The sequence below is a fragment of the Geotrypetes seraphini genome, chromosome 8 (assembly GCF_902459505.1).
Source record: "Geotrypetes seraphini chromosome 8, aGeoSer1.1, whole genome shotgun sequence".
In the NCBI taxonomy this organism is placed as follows: domain Eukaryota; kingdom Metazoa; phylum Chordata; class Amphibia; order Gymnophiona; family Dermophiidae; genus Geotrypetes; species Geotrypetes seraphini.
Genome location: NC_047091.1, coordinates 76,585,033 through 76,600,173, shown reverse-complemented (window position 1 = coordinate 76,600,173; position 15,141 = coordinate 76,585,033). Strand labels below are relative to the sequence as shown.

Genomic DNA, 15,141 nt, shown 5'->3' with positions numbered 1-15,141 from the left:
TGTGGTCATCCAGAACTTTACCAAAAAGAAGCTGACCCTTAAGAGGAAGTCTGCTCAAGATGGCCTTTGAGGCGGTGTCCCATGCCCAATGACAGATCCAAAGAGTCCAGCGCGCATAAGCAGAGACCTTACTAAGAACTCGAATGAGATCATAAAGAGCATCTGCTACATAACAATCTACACCAGTGTTCTTCAACCTTTTTATACCTATGGACTGGCGGAAATAAAATAATTATTTTGTGGACCGGCAGTTGAACACTGGTATACAGCATAACTCTTGCCATAGTTCTACTTTGTAGACTTAAATTTGAAAGTAATTATGGATTTTATTACAACAAAACCAACCAAATCTCCTTTAATCTCCCCCCTCAAACACTGTTCTGCTTACTGGCTCGTTTGCTTCTGTATTGCACAGCTTCTCCACTTTGGTAAGTTCTATTGCAGAGGTATCAAACTCAATCACATTAAGGGGCCGAAATCCAAAACACAGGCTAAGTCGTGGACCAGATCCCGCCCAATCTCCACCCCAGACCCCACCCCCATAATAGTACCAATTGTAACTATATTTTCCACTCATTTTTCATATATACACACAATATAATCTTATTAACAACACATAATGGTTAACCACAAAATTAAACTACACAAAGCACACTTTATGCTTCTCAACATTCATTCCTACTAGAACACAGATAACCCCTATGCAAATACAGGACCAAAAATTAAAAGTACTAATATATACAAACAAACACTAAGATTCAAGACTCTGCAAACACAGAACAACCCCAGAGAAAAAGAAACAAATGCATTTCTTCCTACAGACAGCAAATGTAAATTCTCAGAATTGACACAATTTAATCACTAAATTCAAAAATAAAATCATTCCCCCTACCTTTGTTGTCTCCCTCCCTCCATGCTGTGCCTTACCTTCTGGCCTGCTCCCGCCTGGCCATTTTAAGCCGCCCCTAGTGTTATCTTCGGGCCAGCTCCTTCTTCCTCCCTGCCGCAATGCATAAAGCCTCAGGCAGTGGATCCTCGTGCGTCCCACGCCTCATCTGGAAACCTTCCCTCTGACATTGCGACGTCAGAGAAAAGGCTTTCAGTTCAAGCGCAGGACGCTTGTAGGAGCCTCTGCCCACAGCTTTGTGCATTGCGGCAGTGAGGAAGAGGGAGCCGGCCAGAAGATAACGCCGCATCGATCACACTGCCGGACCGGCGGTTGAAGAGCACTGTCTCAGGCCCAATGCATGTGCTGGCCCTATGGACCAGCAGGAAATTTCTGTGGACCGGCACAAGTCTGCACCACCAATTACTAGTGGAGGACAGGCAGGTACATCCGCAGAGGATGCACCACTCAATCTGGAATGACAGGCTCACTCAGTGAAGGAAGCAGCTGCCGCCACTTTGATACCCAGCGAACCTGAAAATTCTTTAGAATCACTCCCCCGTCACCAGGCAGAGCTGTGCGCTTGACAACCTGCGTTACGGTGGAATCCACTTTAATCTGTTCAGAAACTTGCTGAAATTCAGGTACCAGAGGATAAAGCTTAGCCAGCTGTAGACCAGAAAAAGCTCTCTGGAGAGTCCCACTGTTCCGTAACCAGCCCAAGCTGTGGATGGGATGGAAAAAAGGAACACAGCACATTACAGAGGTCCATGACCGAAGTCTGAGAAGTAGAAGGTGGAGAATCCAATTTGAGCTCTTTGCAGAACATCATCAATGAGAAGATGGACAGAACCATGCTTAAAAAGTCTGCGTACAGAAGGGTCATCATCCAAATCTGAACTTTCAGGGCAGTCGAGCTGACTAGTGCCGGCAAGGGTATCAGCTGGATTCAAAATAGAAGCAGTGCCAGGCGACAGCAGAGGCATAATATCCAAATGGTAACTAGTGCAATTGAGGTCTGCTGCCGCAGGACGAGAAGGTTCCTGAACAGGAAGCTCTGTCTCCTGAGGTCCCAACTAGCTGCATTGAACTAGCGGGGTCCGCATAAAATGCTTTCCAGAGAAGCCAAATAAATTCTGGTGAAAAGTCACACCCCACAACTATGGCAGGGGTCTATTGAGGCACAGGTGCCCCAAGAAAGTCCCCATACTAGGAACGCTGGCATTTTGCACCAGACTCCAGAAGGACTGCTGGGCGATATTTTTTCCCCAAAGTCACGGACCCAGGTCGGCTCCCCAGCCCTAGAGTACACAGAGGTGACAAATGCTGAATTTCCCCTCCCCTCCCTCTGCATGCTGTGGTACACAGTTGTTGATCCGGCGCCATCAATGCACACATCCAGCAGATTAGGCTAGGCTGGGAAGTCCATACCAAATAATTTTTAGACAAATTGAGGGGTATTGAGGCAGAAATAAAACTTTGAAAAAGAAATTGATAAAAATCCAAGATGGCCACCACCAGTGAATTTGTGCCAAAAACGGCAAAAATAAAAACCCCAAAATAGAAAATAGCATTCTGGGGAGGTGGAGGATCTGAACCGTATCTGCAAACGGTGAAAAACGTTGTTTTAAATGTTCAGCAAGCCACCACCAAAGTTCCCATAGGAAATAGTGGAGGGTTACTCACAATTCTACAGTGCCATGACTGTCAGTAGTTTTAAATGCAGCTAAGTGGAGGGAATGGATTTTCTGCCTCAGAAACTTCTTCAAATGATCAGAGTTGAAGATTTTTGGACTGCCAGTTGGCTGGACACCGACTATGACTCATCACACGGTTGGGGGTGGGAAAGGCAGCCTGCGCCTTGAAACTCAGGTGAGTTTCACTCCAGATGCATACAGTCTGCACTTAAATCCTGTGACAAGGTCACTAGGCAAGCAAACTCCCAAGGGAAGGGGTTCTGAGCTTGGTAAGGGTGGCACACAGCAGGCTGGCTTCACAGATCCAGAGTTTCTCTGTGAAGCAGCAGCCCTCTGCTCTTTCCTCTGACAGGGGACCACCTGGAAGAAGTCTGAAGGCACTGAAGCCACCGAGAAAGTGAACTTTAAGCGAGAAAACAAGAGGCAGAGCAACAGCAAAAGACTTCTGCATGGATTGCTTGCAGCAATTGTAACTGGATATGTTTGCTAGCAAAGGGGGGTGGAGCATTTGCATAGAAGAGTGTTGGATTTCTGCAACTCCCAGATTACGGGTTGGGATTGAATACCTAGCATATGGAATCTGGAAGGGATGTACTTGTTCAAACTTTAAACTGCCTTCTCTAGCAAATCTTCTTTCAATTCTACAATCCCTAAATACTCTCAACAATCTCATGGAGAGTATCCCCCCGTCGCTTCTCAAAAAATTTTTTTCTTTCTTCGGCCCATTCATTCGGGAAATGGTATCGAAGTCTCTTTCAGACAGCCTTGTCCCCACAGCATGGAAAACAGCTCTTGTCATTCCAAAATTGAAAAATCACAATCTAGATCCCTCTTCACCAGCAAATTTTTGTCCTATCGCTAACCTCCCATTGATTTCTAAACTAACCGAAAAAATCATTCATAATCAACTTACCGAATTCATCGACAATACCCATGCCTTACATCCATGTCAAACTGGCTTTCGCTCTTCACATTCAACTGAACTCTCACTACTAGGTCTAGTCTCTACTATACATTACTATCATGATCATCAAAAATCGGTTCTCCTTGTCTCTCTTGACCTATCTGCAGCCTTCGACACCACTGACCATTCTCTCCTCCTCAACCGACTTAAAGATTGCGGCGTCACAGGCCAGGCTCTTTCATGGTTTGTTTTGTACTTTAATGAACGCTGTTTTAAAGTTCATGTAAAGAATGAAACTTCTACTTCCATTTCACAAACCTATGGTGTCCCGCAAGGCTCCATTCTATCTCCTCTATTATTCAATATCTTTTTATCTCCTCTTCTTACCCTAGCACAGTCTATTCAAGATTTTCGCTTAAGCAGATAACATACAACTCCTTCACCCTATCAACACCTCAAACATCTCAGAAATAAACATCATTAACAATAAACTGGATACAATTAATGACTGGCTTTACACAAACAAACTCTCCCTCAATATTGACAAATCCTGTGGTCTCCTACTCCCAATCAACAACAGTGAGACTATCAGGAAAAATTTCCATCAAATCCATTCCTATAAAAATAGAATCAAAAATAAAATTACTAGGAGTTACTATTGATAAAAATCTCACTTTCCACGATCACATCAGCTCGGTTGCTAAGATTTGCTTTTTCAAACTTCGTCTTATCCGCTCTCTAACTTCGATACTAGAGACAGACGCAATCAAAATTCTAATTCATTCTCTAGTTATTTCTCACCTTGATTATTGTAACTCTCATTATAACAGACTTCCTCAAAAAGAAATTCGACGCTTATAACTAATTCAAAACACAGCAATAAAACTCATCTATAAAGCTGGTAAATTTGACCATGTTACCCCTCTTCTGAAGGAAGCACACTGGCTCCCCATTACACACCATTCTGTTCACTTTTAAAATCAGACTTTCTCACCTGCCTTCATACCTAGACAAGCTCCTCATCCCACAACGCTCAATACGTCTCCTGAGGTCAGCCGATCAGAAACTCTTGTCAATTCCTTCTATAAAAGATTTCTTCTACACTAGGAAAATAAACTTCGCAGTAGTAGCTCCAACCTTATGGAATGCTCTGCCACAGCTACTCCGATCCGAAAATCAACTTGACAAATTTAAGATAAGCTTGAAGACCTTCTTATTTAGCGATGCCTTTTTCTGTGTTTAGATTTTTCCTTACATATATATATATTTTTTTCTCCCCTTTTTTCTATTCTTCGTGTTTTTCTTCTTTTTATATTCAACCAACCGCTTTTATAAAGCGATCCCACCCTATTTGTTTTACCCTCTCCCCTCTCTCTCCTTTCTTCTTTTAACATGTAACTTTCCCCCCATCCTTCCCATTCTCCCTCACCTTCAAGTCTGTCTAGTTAATGTCCTCGGTGTGCACTTTCATTATTTTATATTTATCTATTTTTTCCTTTCAAATTTTTATTGTAAACCGGCCAGATAGATACTTGTTGATGGTCGTTATATTAAAAGCCAATAAACTTGAAACATGTAACATAATTAGTGTTTAGTAGCTTCCTAACTACTAAACAGCAAGGCTAGCCCCTTAAAACTCCTGCTATTGGTTCCTTTTTTTCCCTTCAACAACAGGGTTGTATGCTGCAGATAAAATACACTCAAGGCTTTATAGCTGAACCATTCAGCCAAGGTACAACCCTTGGGAGAGGGACCCTGAAGGCCAAAGAACAATTTTTGTTTGGTTTTTTTAAATTTAAGATACTGTAGTTAAAACCTAAGAAAGAGACTGCCAAACAGAACTCCAAAAGGTAACCTCTGTAGGCCTACCAGACACTGAAACCACATGTTCATCTGCTGAAGACTGAGAATACTGGCTGCCTAGCAACTGTATAGGGATCTTATTCAACAGAGTTCTAGTCTCCATCTCCTGGTTGGAATGCATAACCTAAGTGCCAGCGTCTGGAGTGATCTGGAGGGCTGGCAAAGGAAGGGTAATTTTGTAGCCCTGCAAGATTCTCTCTCAAACATGGGTACATGAAAGATAACTTATTTATTTATTTCAGTTTTATATCCTATTTTACCCAGAAGCCCAGAAAAGTGCAGCTGTGCAGCTGTTACAGTAGTACATTCACAGTAATTGGGGTACAGGAATAAAGTTATCTTTACACTTTTGGGCTGTTGGAGGAGAAGGGGCCAGGGCTAGAGGGCTCCTGTTAAATTTATAGATTAAATGCAGTACTAAGTATTAAGCCAAATCATGCTTCAGTGGGAAAGCAACCTTGGGACTACTCTGGCAGGCCTTCCTTAGCTAGGGTGGCTCTTTGCCAATATGGTGGAGAAACTACTAGAACATTTATAGGTGGTATAAAGATTTTATGCAGTCTTATCTGCCTCCAACCAGTGTTGTAGGGGTTGTGGACAAGAAGGTTCATTTGTGTTATAGAGTGGGAGTGCCTAGTTGTCCAGCCATTCTTGATTAAATTCACTGAGGTCCCCCAGGTTTTTCCTTTTTAATGAGCATCCAGATCTAGACAGAGGATTAAACAGTATGCTGTGCAACAGCCATCAGAAATGAGATCATAATTGTGGAGAAGCCTGTCCTCTTTCCTACGAAATACTATATTGAAGAATATGAAATGTTTATTAGTTAACTGCACTAAACATGGCAAAATGGAATAAGGCCAGAAATGTGGAAGGCAGTCCCTAATATATGGCTTGTGTCAACCTATGCTTACTGTTGCCACTATGGTTATTTCTACTACCGTGTTTCCCCGAAAATAAGCCTTAGCATGATTTTCAGGGTAGGTCTTAATATAAGCCCTAACCCAAAAATAAGCCCTAGTTGAAGCGCTGGAGTAGCTGGCAGCAGCGCTTTCCCATGCCGCGCAGCCCCCCCCCCCCCCCGGCTGACCCTTCCATCTGAACCACTCCGACTGCAAGACCAACATAATTTCTTCCAAACGACAGCAATCAAAACAGGATGCTTCATAGCCTTTTCCCGCCAGGGCATTCCGTGTGCCGCGTTGCTGATGACATCAGTGATGTGGCAGAGGAATGCCCCAGGGGGAAGGCCGTGAAGCAGCCTGTTTTGATTGCTGCCGACGCTGACGTTTGGAAGAAAGTATGTCGGTTTCGCGGTTGGCAGGGTTCAGATAGGAGGGAGAGATGGAAGGGTCAGTGGGGGTTCAGCTGTGCAGTGGGGGGATAGAAAGATGCTGCACGGGGGGATGGGAGGGAGGGATATAAGTTGTACAAGGGTTCTGCTGCACAAGGGATGGGAGAGGGGGATAGAAAGATACTGTGCAAAGGTTCTGCTGCACGGGAGTTGGGAGGGAAGGATAAAAAGATGCTGCAGAGGGAAGGCACAAGGGGATGGGTGAGGGAGAAGGAAAGATGCTGCACATGTGGGGGAGAAAAAAGAAAGAGGAAGAATTGAGGTGGAGGAGAGGAAGGGAGAGAGAATCATTTTACATGAAAAAAATAATACCTACACCGAAAATAAGATCTAGTGTATTTTTTGGGCCCAAAATTAATATAAGACATTGTCTTATTTTGGGGGAAACACGGTATATTGTCTATTTTAAGGCAAGTGACTGTAACCAAATGGATGCAGATAGGATTTAAGGGGGTGGAGGAGGGAACAGGAGTTACATATGTGCCATATAAAAATAAATTAAATGACAGAAGTATGAAGGGCATACTTGCAATGAAAAACAGCAGAGACTTGCCACACCATTTCTCAGTGTTTATTAATATCACATTAATTTTGCCATTACACAGAAAATCAAGAAAGCAATTCCCATTTCTGCAGGCATTACTGTACTGATAATGAATACACAGACGTGCACATACTGGGGACATCATTAATACATTTATCTTCTACATTGGCTCTTTAATTAAAAAATAAAAAGGTAAGATGGGTGGCTTTCACAGATGAATCAGATAAAATTTATTTAAACATAGTAGTAAGGGGAGCAGGCTGGAGCTGTTTAATCCTGAAATAGGGCTTTAAAGTCGTCAGTGCATAGACAAAGTATAGAGGCGGCAAATGAAAAGATCCTATGTGGGAGTCAGGGTCACCAGAATTTGAGAGTGAAAGGATCACTTGATTTTAAGCTCCAAAAGGAAAAAATACCTCACGTCACTGCTCCATGAACATGAGGCCAGATGGGAAGGAACATTCACAATGGATATAAGGGCCACACTATGCTTTCTCCAGTAAAAACCAATCACAGCTCACCTGCTGCATAAGCTGAACATCCTGTTTCCTCTTCCTTAGTTTCTTATAATTCCTATTTTAGACACTTAAAAAATCTCACCACCTCCCCCTGCAGTCCTCATCCCGATATTAAAATACTACATAATAAACATTAGTATACACAGCTTAGTACCAGGGACCAAATATCAATCCAAGCTGAGTGAAAAAACACAGTCCTGTCTCTTAACAACCCATTATACCTTAGCCATCTAAACAATCTTCTTCCAGCCATAGGACCCAGACGGGTTCCTATAGCCTAGAGAAATCCAGCGACAGTAGGGCAAAGGCCATAAGTAATCCAATAATAAAAAAAACCAACCCAGGCCAACTATGGGTGATGGTGGAAGTACAGCAAAGACTCAAGGAAGCCCCCATACTTTTGAGTGGAAGAAAAACTAGACACTCTAAACTATTTCCACCTTCAATTCCAGCACCTGGTTATATTTATTTCACACTTGACCTATCTTCTCTAAAGCTGGTAGGAGGGTGGAGCAAGACAGTGAGGGATCAGAAGGATCTGAGGACTTGGGAGGAAGATTCTCCCCTCTTTTTTACCTGTCAGGGATAAGGGAGGTTTAAAAAGAATCCTAATACACTAAAGTTTGTAATTCTTAAACTAGTTATCAAACCAAGTTTTACAGCAGTTACAGACATTTTCATTTAATTTATTCCATAATAGATAACCAAAACTTACATACAACCTTTATTAAAGCTGAGCAGGAAGAAGAGCAGAATGTCACAAGAAGAGGTAAGCAGAACTGTGAAGAGCATGATGTGCAGTCTCATGTACTCAGCACTTCAGAAGGATGGGAGGGAAGCCCGTTAGTGCAAGCGAGGGTACAAGGGGAATCACATACAGCAATATTACAACACTATCAGGAGGACAAAAGCTCTCCCTAACCTCATTCCAATGCCAGGAAAAATTGGAAGAGCTGTGGAGGGAACAAGGCCCAGCATGAGGCAGCAGTGAGAGACTGCCCATGTCCCACACCTCTATCTTCTTAAAACTGAAAATACACCCCCCCCCCCCACCCCTGAACTAGAAAGCCAGTTGCTCCAGGGTGGGATGCAGGGAACAGTTTTGTATAACTTCTCCCCAGAAGACATGAGTTCTGAATTTAGTGCGTCATAATCCCAAGATACACAGGCTTAAAGTAGCTCTAGAATGGAGTAAAAAGCTTGGAATGCAGGCATGTTCCTTCTTGGGAATAAAGACTGACAGAGCAATGGAACTGGGGCTTAATTGTAGAGTGAGCCAGGTTTCTTCCCCTCCCTTCCAACTGGGGAGTTACTCTGCCTTTTTCTTCCCAATCCCAGGAACTTTCGCTTGAACCCTGAGGAGAAAAACAGAAAGAAAAAGGTTAGGTTCTTACCTTGCTAATATCTTTTCTAGTCAATAGGGATGTCATTATGGACTGTAGGTTATTCTCCCCATGCACGTGAGCTCTTGCAGAAGGAATCCACTCCAGCACTTCAACTTCTTCTCCTTCTCCAAAGGATTCTGCTACTCCATTCACAGTTTGTATCAAAGCAGGTAACAACCTTAGACACACATGAGGAGGAGTATGGGGAGACTCCCCAAAATACAGTGCTGTTCTGCTTTGAAAGTATAACACAAAGAAGAGGCAAGAGAGATGTTAATATAAACCAACAGTTACATTTATTGAAAACATCAATAAATAAATCAGAAAGAGTCCTGATCTCCAAAGATCATATGAGATCCCAAGTGGAATCCTAGGAAAGTCCTAACCAGGATCCAGGTTTCGGCAACTGACATCACGTTCCTCAAAGGACAACAAACTCAAACGTAACTAATAAAGCAAAGAGGCACATAAAAAATATTAGCATTAACACTGATGAAAACATCTTCTAAAAACCAGAGCATGAATAAGCAAAGCATATATAATAAAATAAAGAGGCACTAAACTAAACTAAAGCTTAACTTTGTATACCGAGTAATCATTCTGAGAAGGCTCGACTCGGTTTACAGCAATTAAATAAAGTTATTATTTACAAATGATAAATAGAAGATAATAGCAAAATTTCAAAAGAATTAATTTTCAAAATGTTTGGCAAATAGAGTAGTTTTTAAAGATTTATGGAAAGATTGAAACAAATTAGAACTCCTTAAAAAAAAAAAAAAAAAAAAAAAAAAAGGAGAGATCATTCCAGAGTTGAGGGAATTTAAAAACCAAAGACTGACTGAAGATCTTGACTCCTTTAATCCCCTTTTTTAGAAGGAAGGGAGAGTTTAAATGGTTGGATACCTCTTGCAAAGGAGAATCGGTAAACATCCAAAATAAAGGAATAAGAGGATTAAAGATACCATGTATAATTTTAAAAGAAACACAAGCGCATTTAAATTGAATTCTAAAATAATAGTAATAACAACACCAATCAAAACATCATTTTAGCATTTTTTTATAAAAGGCAAAAAAATATATATACTCTAAATATAAAAAACAAACTTAACTGCACATGAACCATTTGACAAACCCTGTAACCAGAATGTCTGAACAGCAAGCATATGGCATTCTAAGGTGTACAATAAAACAAAGGATTCACTAGACTTGCTGTATAAATGACATAATAAAAACAAGTCAACAATAAAATGTAAAAAGCTTTGAGCTGAGAAAGAGCTGTGCGCCAAAAGGGGACAATTTTATGGCAACATGAGCACTGCATGACGTGTATGACAACACTCCACATCACCATCAGGGGCTACTATGGCAAAATTGAAGTATGAATGACAAATGATAGGACAACTCCTCTTTGTACAACACAAATGTGTGGGTAAATGAGACAGTACGTACATTTAAATAATAGGTGGGCAAAATCCTGTGAGGTCAAGTGAACCATGGTTAAATTTGTATTAAAACCCAAACTCACACTCCTAACAGTCAGATGGAGAGGTTGCAAGGATCTGATGCAAGATGCTTCCTTCCCCACCCCTCACGACCAGCATCTCCCTTTGTGATCGCAGGCCTAGCAGCCCCCACCTCGCTCCCAATCATGGGTCAAAACTGGCAAAAAACAAACCTGTGACTCTCCTGAGTCAGCCCCAAGGGCCTGCCAGCCTCTTGGAAGCTTCGATGAAAAGGCAACATTGCAGGCCTACTCCGGGACCTTCTTCAGGCTGAGTCCCTTCTTCCGGTTTTGCTGGAATTTACATCGGAAGGAGGGAGGTGATAGGGAGCGAGGGACCCACGTGATGCTGGACCTGCTATAGGGAGGGAGGGGGGCTGCTGGACCGGATGGAACTGAAGGGAAGGGAGACAGGTACTAGGCCCATGTGGTGGGTGGACTAGAGCTGGAGGGAAAGGAGATGTGCCAGACCCACACCTGGGCGCTGAAAGGAGGGGATAGAGGTGTTTGACCCATGGGAAGGGGGCTAAAGGGAAGGAAGAGAGGTTCAGGACCTGCAGGGAGGAAGGAAAAAGAGAAGGGAAAGAGAAAAGCTGAACCAAGGGGATGAGATGAAGGAAGAGCGAGTAGAATATTGAACTTGGCAGAGAGAAGAAAGAGTGTGAGAAAGATACTGGTGTTAGGGAGTAAGAGGGGGAGAAACTGGACACAGGGAGATATACAAAAAGAGGGGAGATGGTGGGCATGGATGGGAGCATAGAACAGGAACAAAATGAAAGATTAGGTTCTTATCTTTGCTAATCTTCTTTCTTGTAAATCCTCCCTTTATTCCAGGACCAGTGGCTTTTATGCATCCTTAGCCGCCAGGAACTGCAGAAAGCTTCAGATGATTGAAGTCTTAACTCCTCCCTCTGCTAGCATATCCTGGAGCATGCCAGTCAGTTTTTAAGCAGCCAGGAACATCTACAGAAGATAATAAACAGAGGGAAACGGGGAACTCCCCGCCAAACAAATCATTTCTGCTCATATTAACACATGCAAAACAGCAAAAATCTAAACTAGAAAACAGGTTATAGAAACATGAAAGCAGATAATGGCCAAATGGCTCATCTAGTCTGCCTATCCACAGTAATCATTATCTCTTTCTCTCTCTGAGAAATCCCACGTGCCTATCCCAGGCCTTCTTGAATTCAGACACAGTTTCTGTTTCCACCACCTCTTCCGGGAGACTGTTCCATGCATCTATCATCCTTTCCGTAAAAAAGTATTTCCTCAGAATACGCCAGAACCTATCACCTCTTAACTTCATCCTATGCCCTCACATTGCAGAGTTTCCTTTCAAATGAAAGAGACTTGACTCATGTACATTTATATTACATAGGTATTTAAATGTAAATATCATATCTCCCCTCTCCTGCCTTTCCTCCAAAGTATACAGATTGAGATATTTAAGTCTGTCCCCATACGCCTTATCATGAAGACCACACACCATTTTAGTAGCCTTCCTCTTGACTGATTCCATCCTTTTTATATCTGTTTGAAAGTGCGGCCTCCAGAATTGTACACAATATTCTAAATGAGGCCTCACCAGTCTTTTACAGAGGCATCAATACCTCCTTTTTTCTACTGGCCATACCTCTCTTTCTAGCATCCTTCTAGCTTTCGCCGTCACCTTTTCAACCTGTTTGGCAACCTTAAAATCATCATATACAATCACACCCAAGTCCCGCTCTTCCGTCGTGCACATAAGTTCTTCACCCCCTAAACTGTACTGTTCCCTCGGGTTTCTACATCCTAAATGCATGACCTTGTATTTCTTAGCATTAAATTTTAGCTGCCAAATTTCAGACCATTTTTCAAGCTTCACCAGGTCTTCATGTTATTCACACCATCTGGCTTGTCTACTCTATTGCAGATTTTGGTATCATCCGCAAAGAGGCAAATCTTACCCGACAACCCTTCAGCAATATAATTTCTAAAAATGTTAAAAAGAACAGGCTCAAGAACAGAACGTTGAGGTACACCACTGGTAACATCCCTTTCCTCAGAGCGATCTCCATTGATCGCTACCCTCTGTTGCCTTCCACTCCACCAGTTCTTGACCTAGCCTGTTATTTTGGGACCCATCCCAAGGGCACTCAATTTATTTATTAGATGTCTGTGTAGAACACTGGCAAAGGCTTTGCTAAAATCTAAATACACCACATCTAGCGCACATCCTCTATCCATTTCTCTGGTCACCCAGTCAAAGAAATTGATCAAATTTGTCTGGATAGAACTTTTTCGTTTCAAGCAAGTAAGCAGCAGTCCTGGTTAGGTAATTACATCAGTGGAGCCAGGCTGTCTTACGGCGCATTTCAGAAAGAAATTAAGACCGTACTGTTTGATAAATTCATTTCCTAAATAGAAGTTATATTAATAACAATAATTCTACTCTGACTACTCTTAGGAAATTGTTGTACTCTTGCTATTTGTATTTTGTACTTTGCTGATTGTCCAGCTCTCTTCAGTGTAAACCGCCCAGAAATCATCTGATTGTGGCGGTATAGAAGAATAAAGTTATGTTATGTTACCTCTAGTGAATCCATCCAGTTCTGTAATCCACAGGATTCCAGAAACTTGACCATTCTCTGTTTTAAAAGTGTTTCCATTAATTTGATCATGTCACACCCTTACTACAAAGTGCTCATTGGTTGCCTATATCTTACAGGATTACTTACAAAATAGCTCTTTTAGTCTTTAAGACACTAAAATCTAATACTCCGGCCTTCATAGATAGGCTCTTGATTCCATACAGTTCGTCCAGAGCTCTCAGATCAGCTTCACAATTTACTTTAAATGTTCCCTCTTTAAAAGTTATCGGAACCCGCCGTGCTTCAATTTTCTCCGTTACAGCACCAATGTTATGGAACTCTCTTCCTTTGTATTTAAGATTAGAACAAGATTTACAAATATTTAAAAAGAACCTAAAGTGTCTTCTTTTTAAAGAAGCCTTTAATTGACAGTTTACTCTTTCAATAATACCAGTTAATTTTTTCCCCTTAAATATAGATTATAAATACTCATTCTTATTGACCTTTTTTCGGTCTCTCATTTTTTCCCCTTATCTCCCCAATATGTTTCCCTTTTATGTACTCTTTTAACAAATATTGTATTTCCTCCCCACCTTCCCATTGTTATCAGTTGTCTTCTTGTCTAATGATGTAACCCTGTTCGTTTAGTAGAATATTAATTGTATAAGTGAGTCCATTTTAAACTCTATTTTATTTATGTAAAACGCTTTGAAATTGGAAAAGCGTTTAATCAAACAATCTAATAAACTTGAAACTTGAATTTGCTTACCACAGAAGTCAGACTTACCGGCCTAATGAAACATTATAAACCTGGACGACAAAAACAGTCTACACTGTCAGAAGGGGGCGCAAACCAGGGAACCTCTCCCCAAATTTAGTGCTAGTCAGATGACACTCTTATAAAGACTGGTCCAAAACATAAATCCAACTTACCAGTACAGTGGAACCTTGGTTTATGAGCATAATTCGTTCCAGAAGAATGCTCGTAAACCAAATTGCTCATATATCAAAGCGAGTTTCCCCATAGGAAGTAAGGGAAACTTGCTTTGATTCGTTCTACCTCCTCCTCCTCCCCCCACCCCCGAGGCTACCGGCGCTGCTCCATCTCCCCTCCCCCTGCTCAAACCGGCATCGCACCCCCTGCCTGCGAACCCCCGTCACGCGAGAACTGCATTGCACCCCCATGCTGGAAGTGGCATCCGCCCGCCCACTCAAACAAGCTCCTTACTCCATCTGCTGCGTGCTGGTGCCAATTAAGGAAAGATCCTGCCTCTTGCCTGTGCTGGGCCTTGAACATCTGCGCATGCTCAAGGCCTTCTGGCTCTCGTTCTCTCTGAGATCTTGCAGGGGGACGTTCGTTTAGCAGGACAATGCTCGTTTTGCGAGTTAAGGTTTGCGAGAATGTTTTGCTCATCTTGCAAAACACTTGCAAACCGAGGTTCCACTGTACTTCAAGGCAGCTGATTAGTGACTCAGGAATACATAAGGTGGGTTCCCAGAATAAAGGAGGATTTACAAGAAAGAAGATTAGCAAAGGTAAGCACCTAATTTTTTGTTCTTCTACAATCTCCCTTTATTCTGAGACCAGTGGGACATAAGAGCAGTCCCGAAAACATCAGTGTAGGACTGATGAGCTCATTGCCAACACCAAGACACCAAAAGCAGTATCCTAATTGGCTGCCACATCAATCCTGTAAAACTTGGTGAAAGTGTGCAAGGAGGAGCACGTAGCAGCCCTGAAAATCTCATTAACACAGCTGAAGACTTGGCCCAAGAGGAGGAAACCCCCTCTGGCTGAATGAACCCGCACCCCAAGGAGGGCTTCTTTCCTGCCGCTCCATAAGCTGCAGAAATAGCCGCTCGAATCCATCTCGAAATGGTAGCCTTAAGAGGCAGGCTTGCACTTGCAGGAAGGA

General features: G+C 42.3%; 1 protein-coding gene across 4 annotated transcripts in view; it reads right to left on the bottom strand.

The window, feature by feature from the left end:
- Nucleotides 1-7,259: 7,259 nt before the first annotated feature.
- Nucleotides 7,260-15,141, bottom strand: part of RTN3 (reticulon 3) — a 164,972-nt gene continuing 157,090 nt past the window's right edge. For all 4 annotated transcript variants that reach the window (XM_033954841.1, XM_033954842.1, XM_033954843.1 and 1 more), the window contains one exon: nt 7,260-9,121. In XM_033954841.1, the coding sequence (XP_033810732.1) occupies nt 9,076-9,121 (46 nt within the window). In that variant the 3' untranslated portion in view covers nt 7,260-9,075. The remainder of the gene's footprint in view (nt 9,122-15,141) is intronic.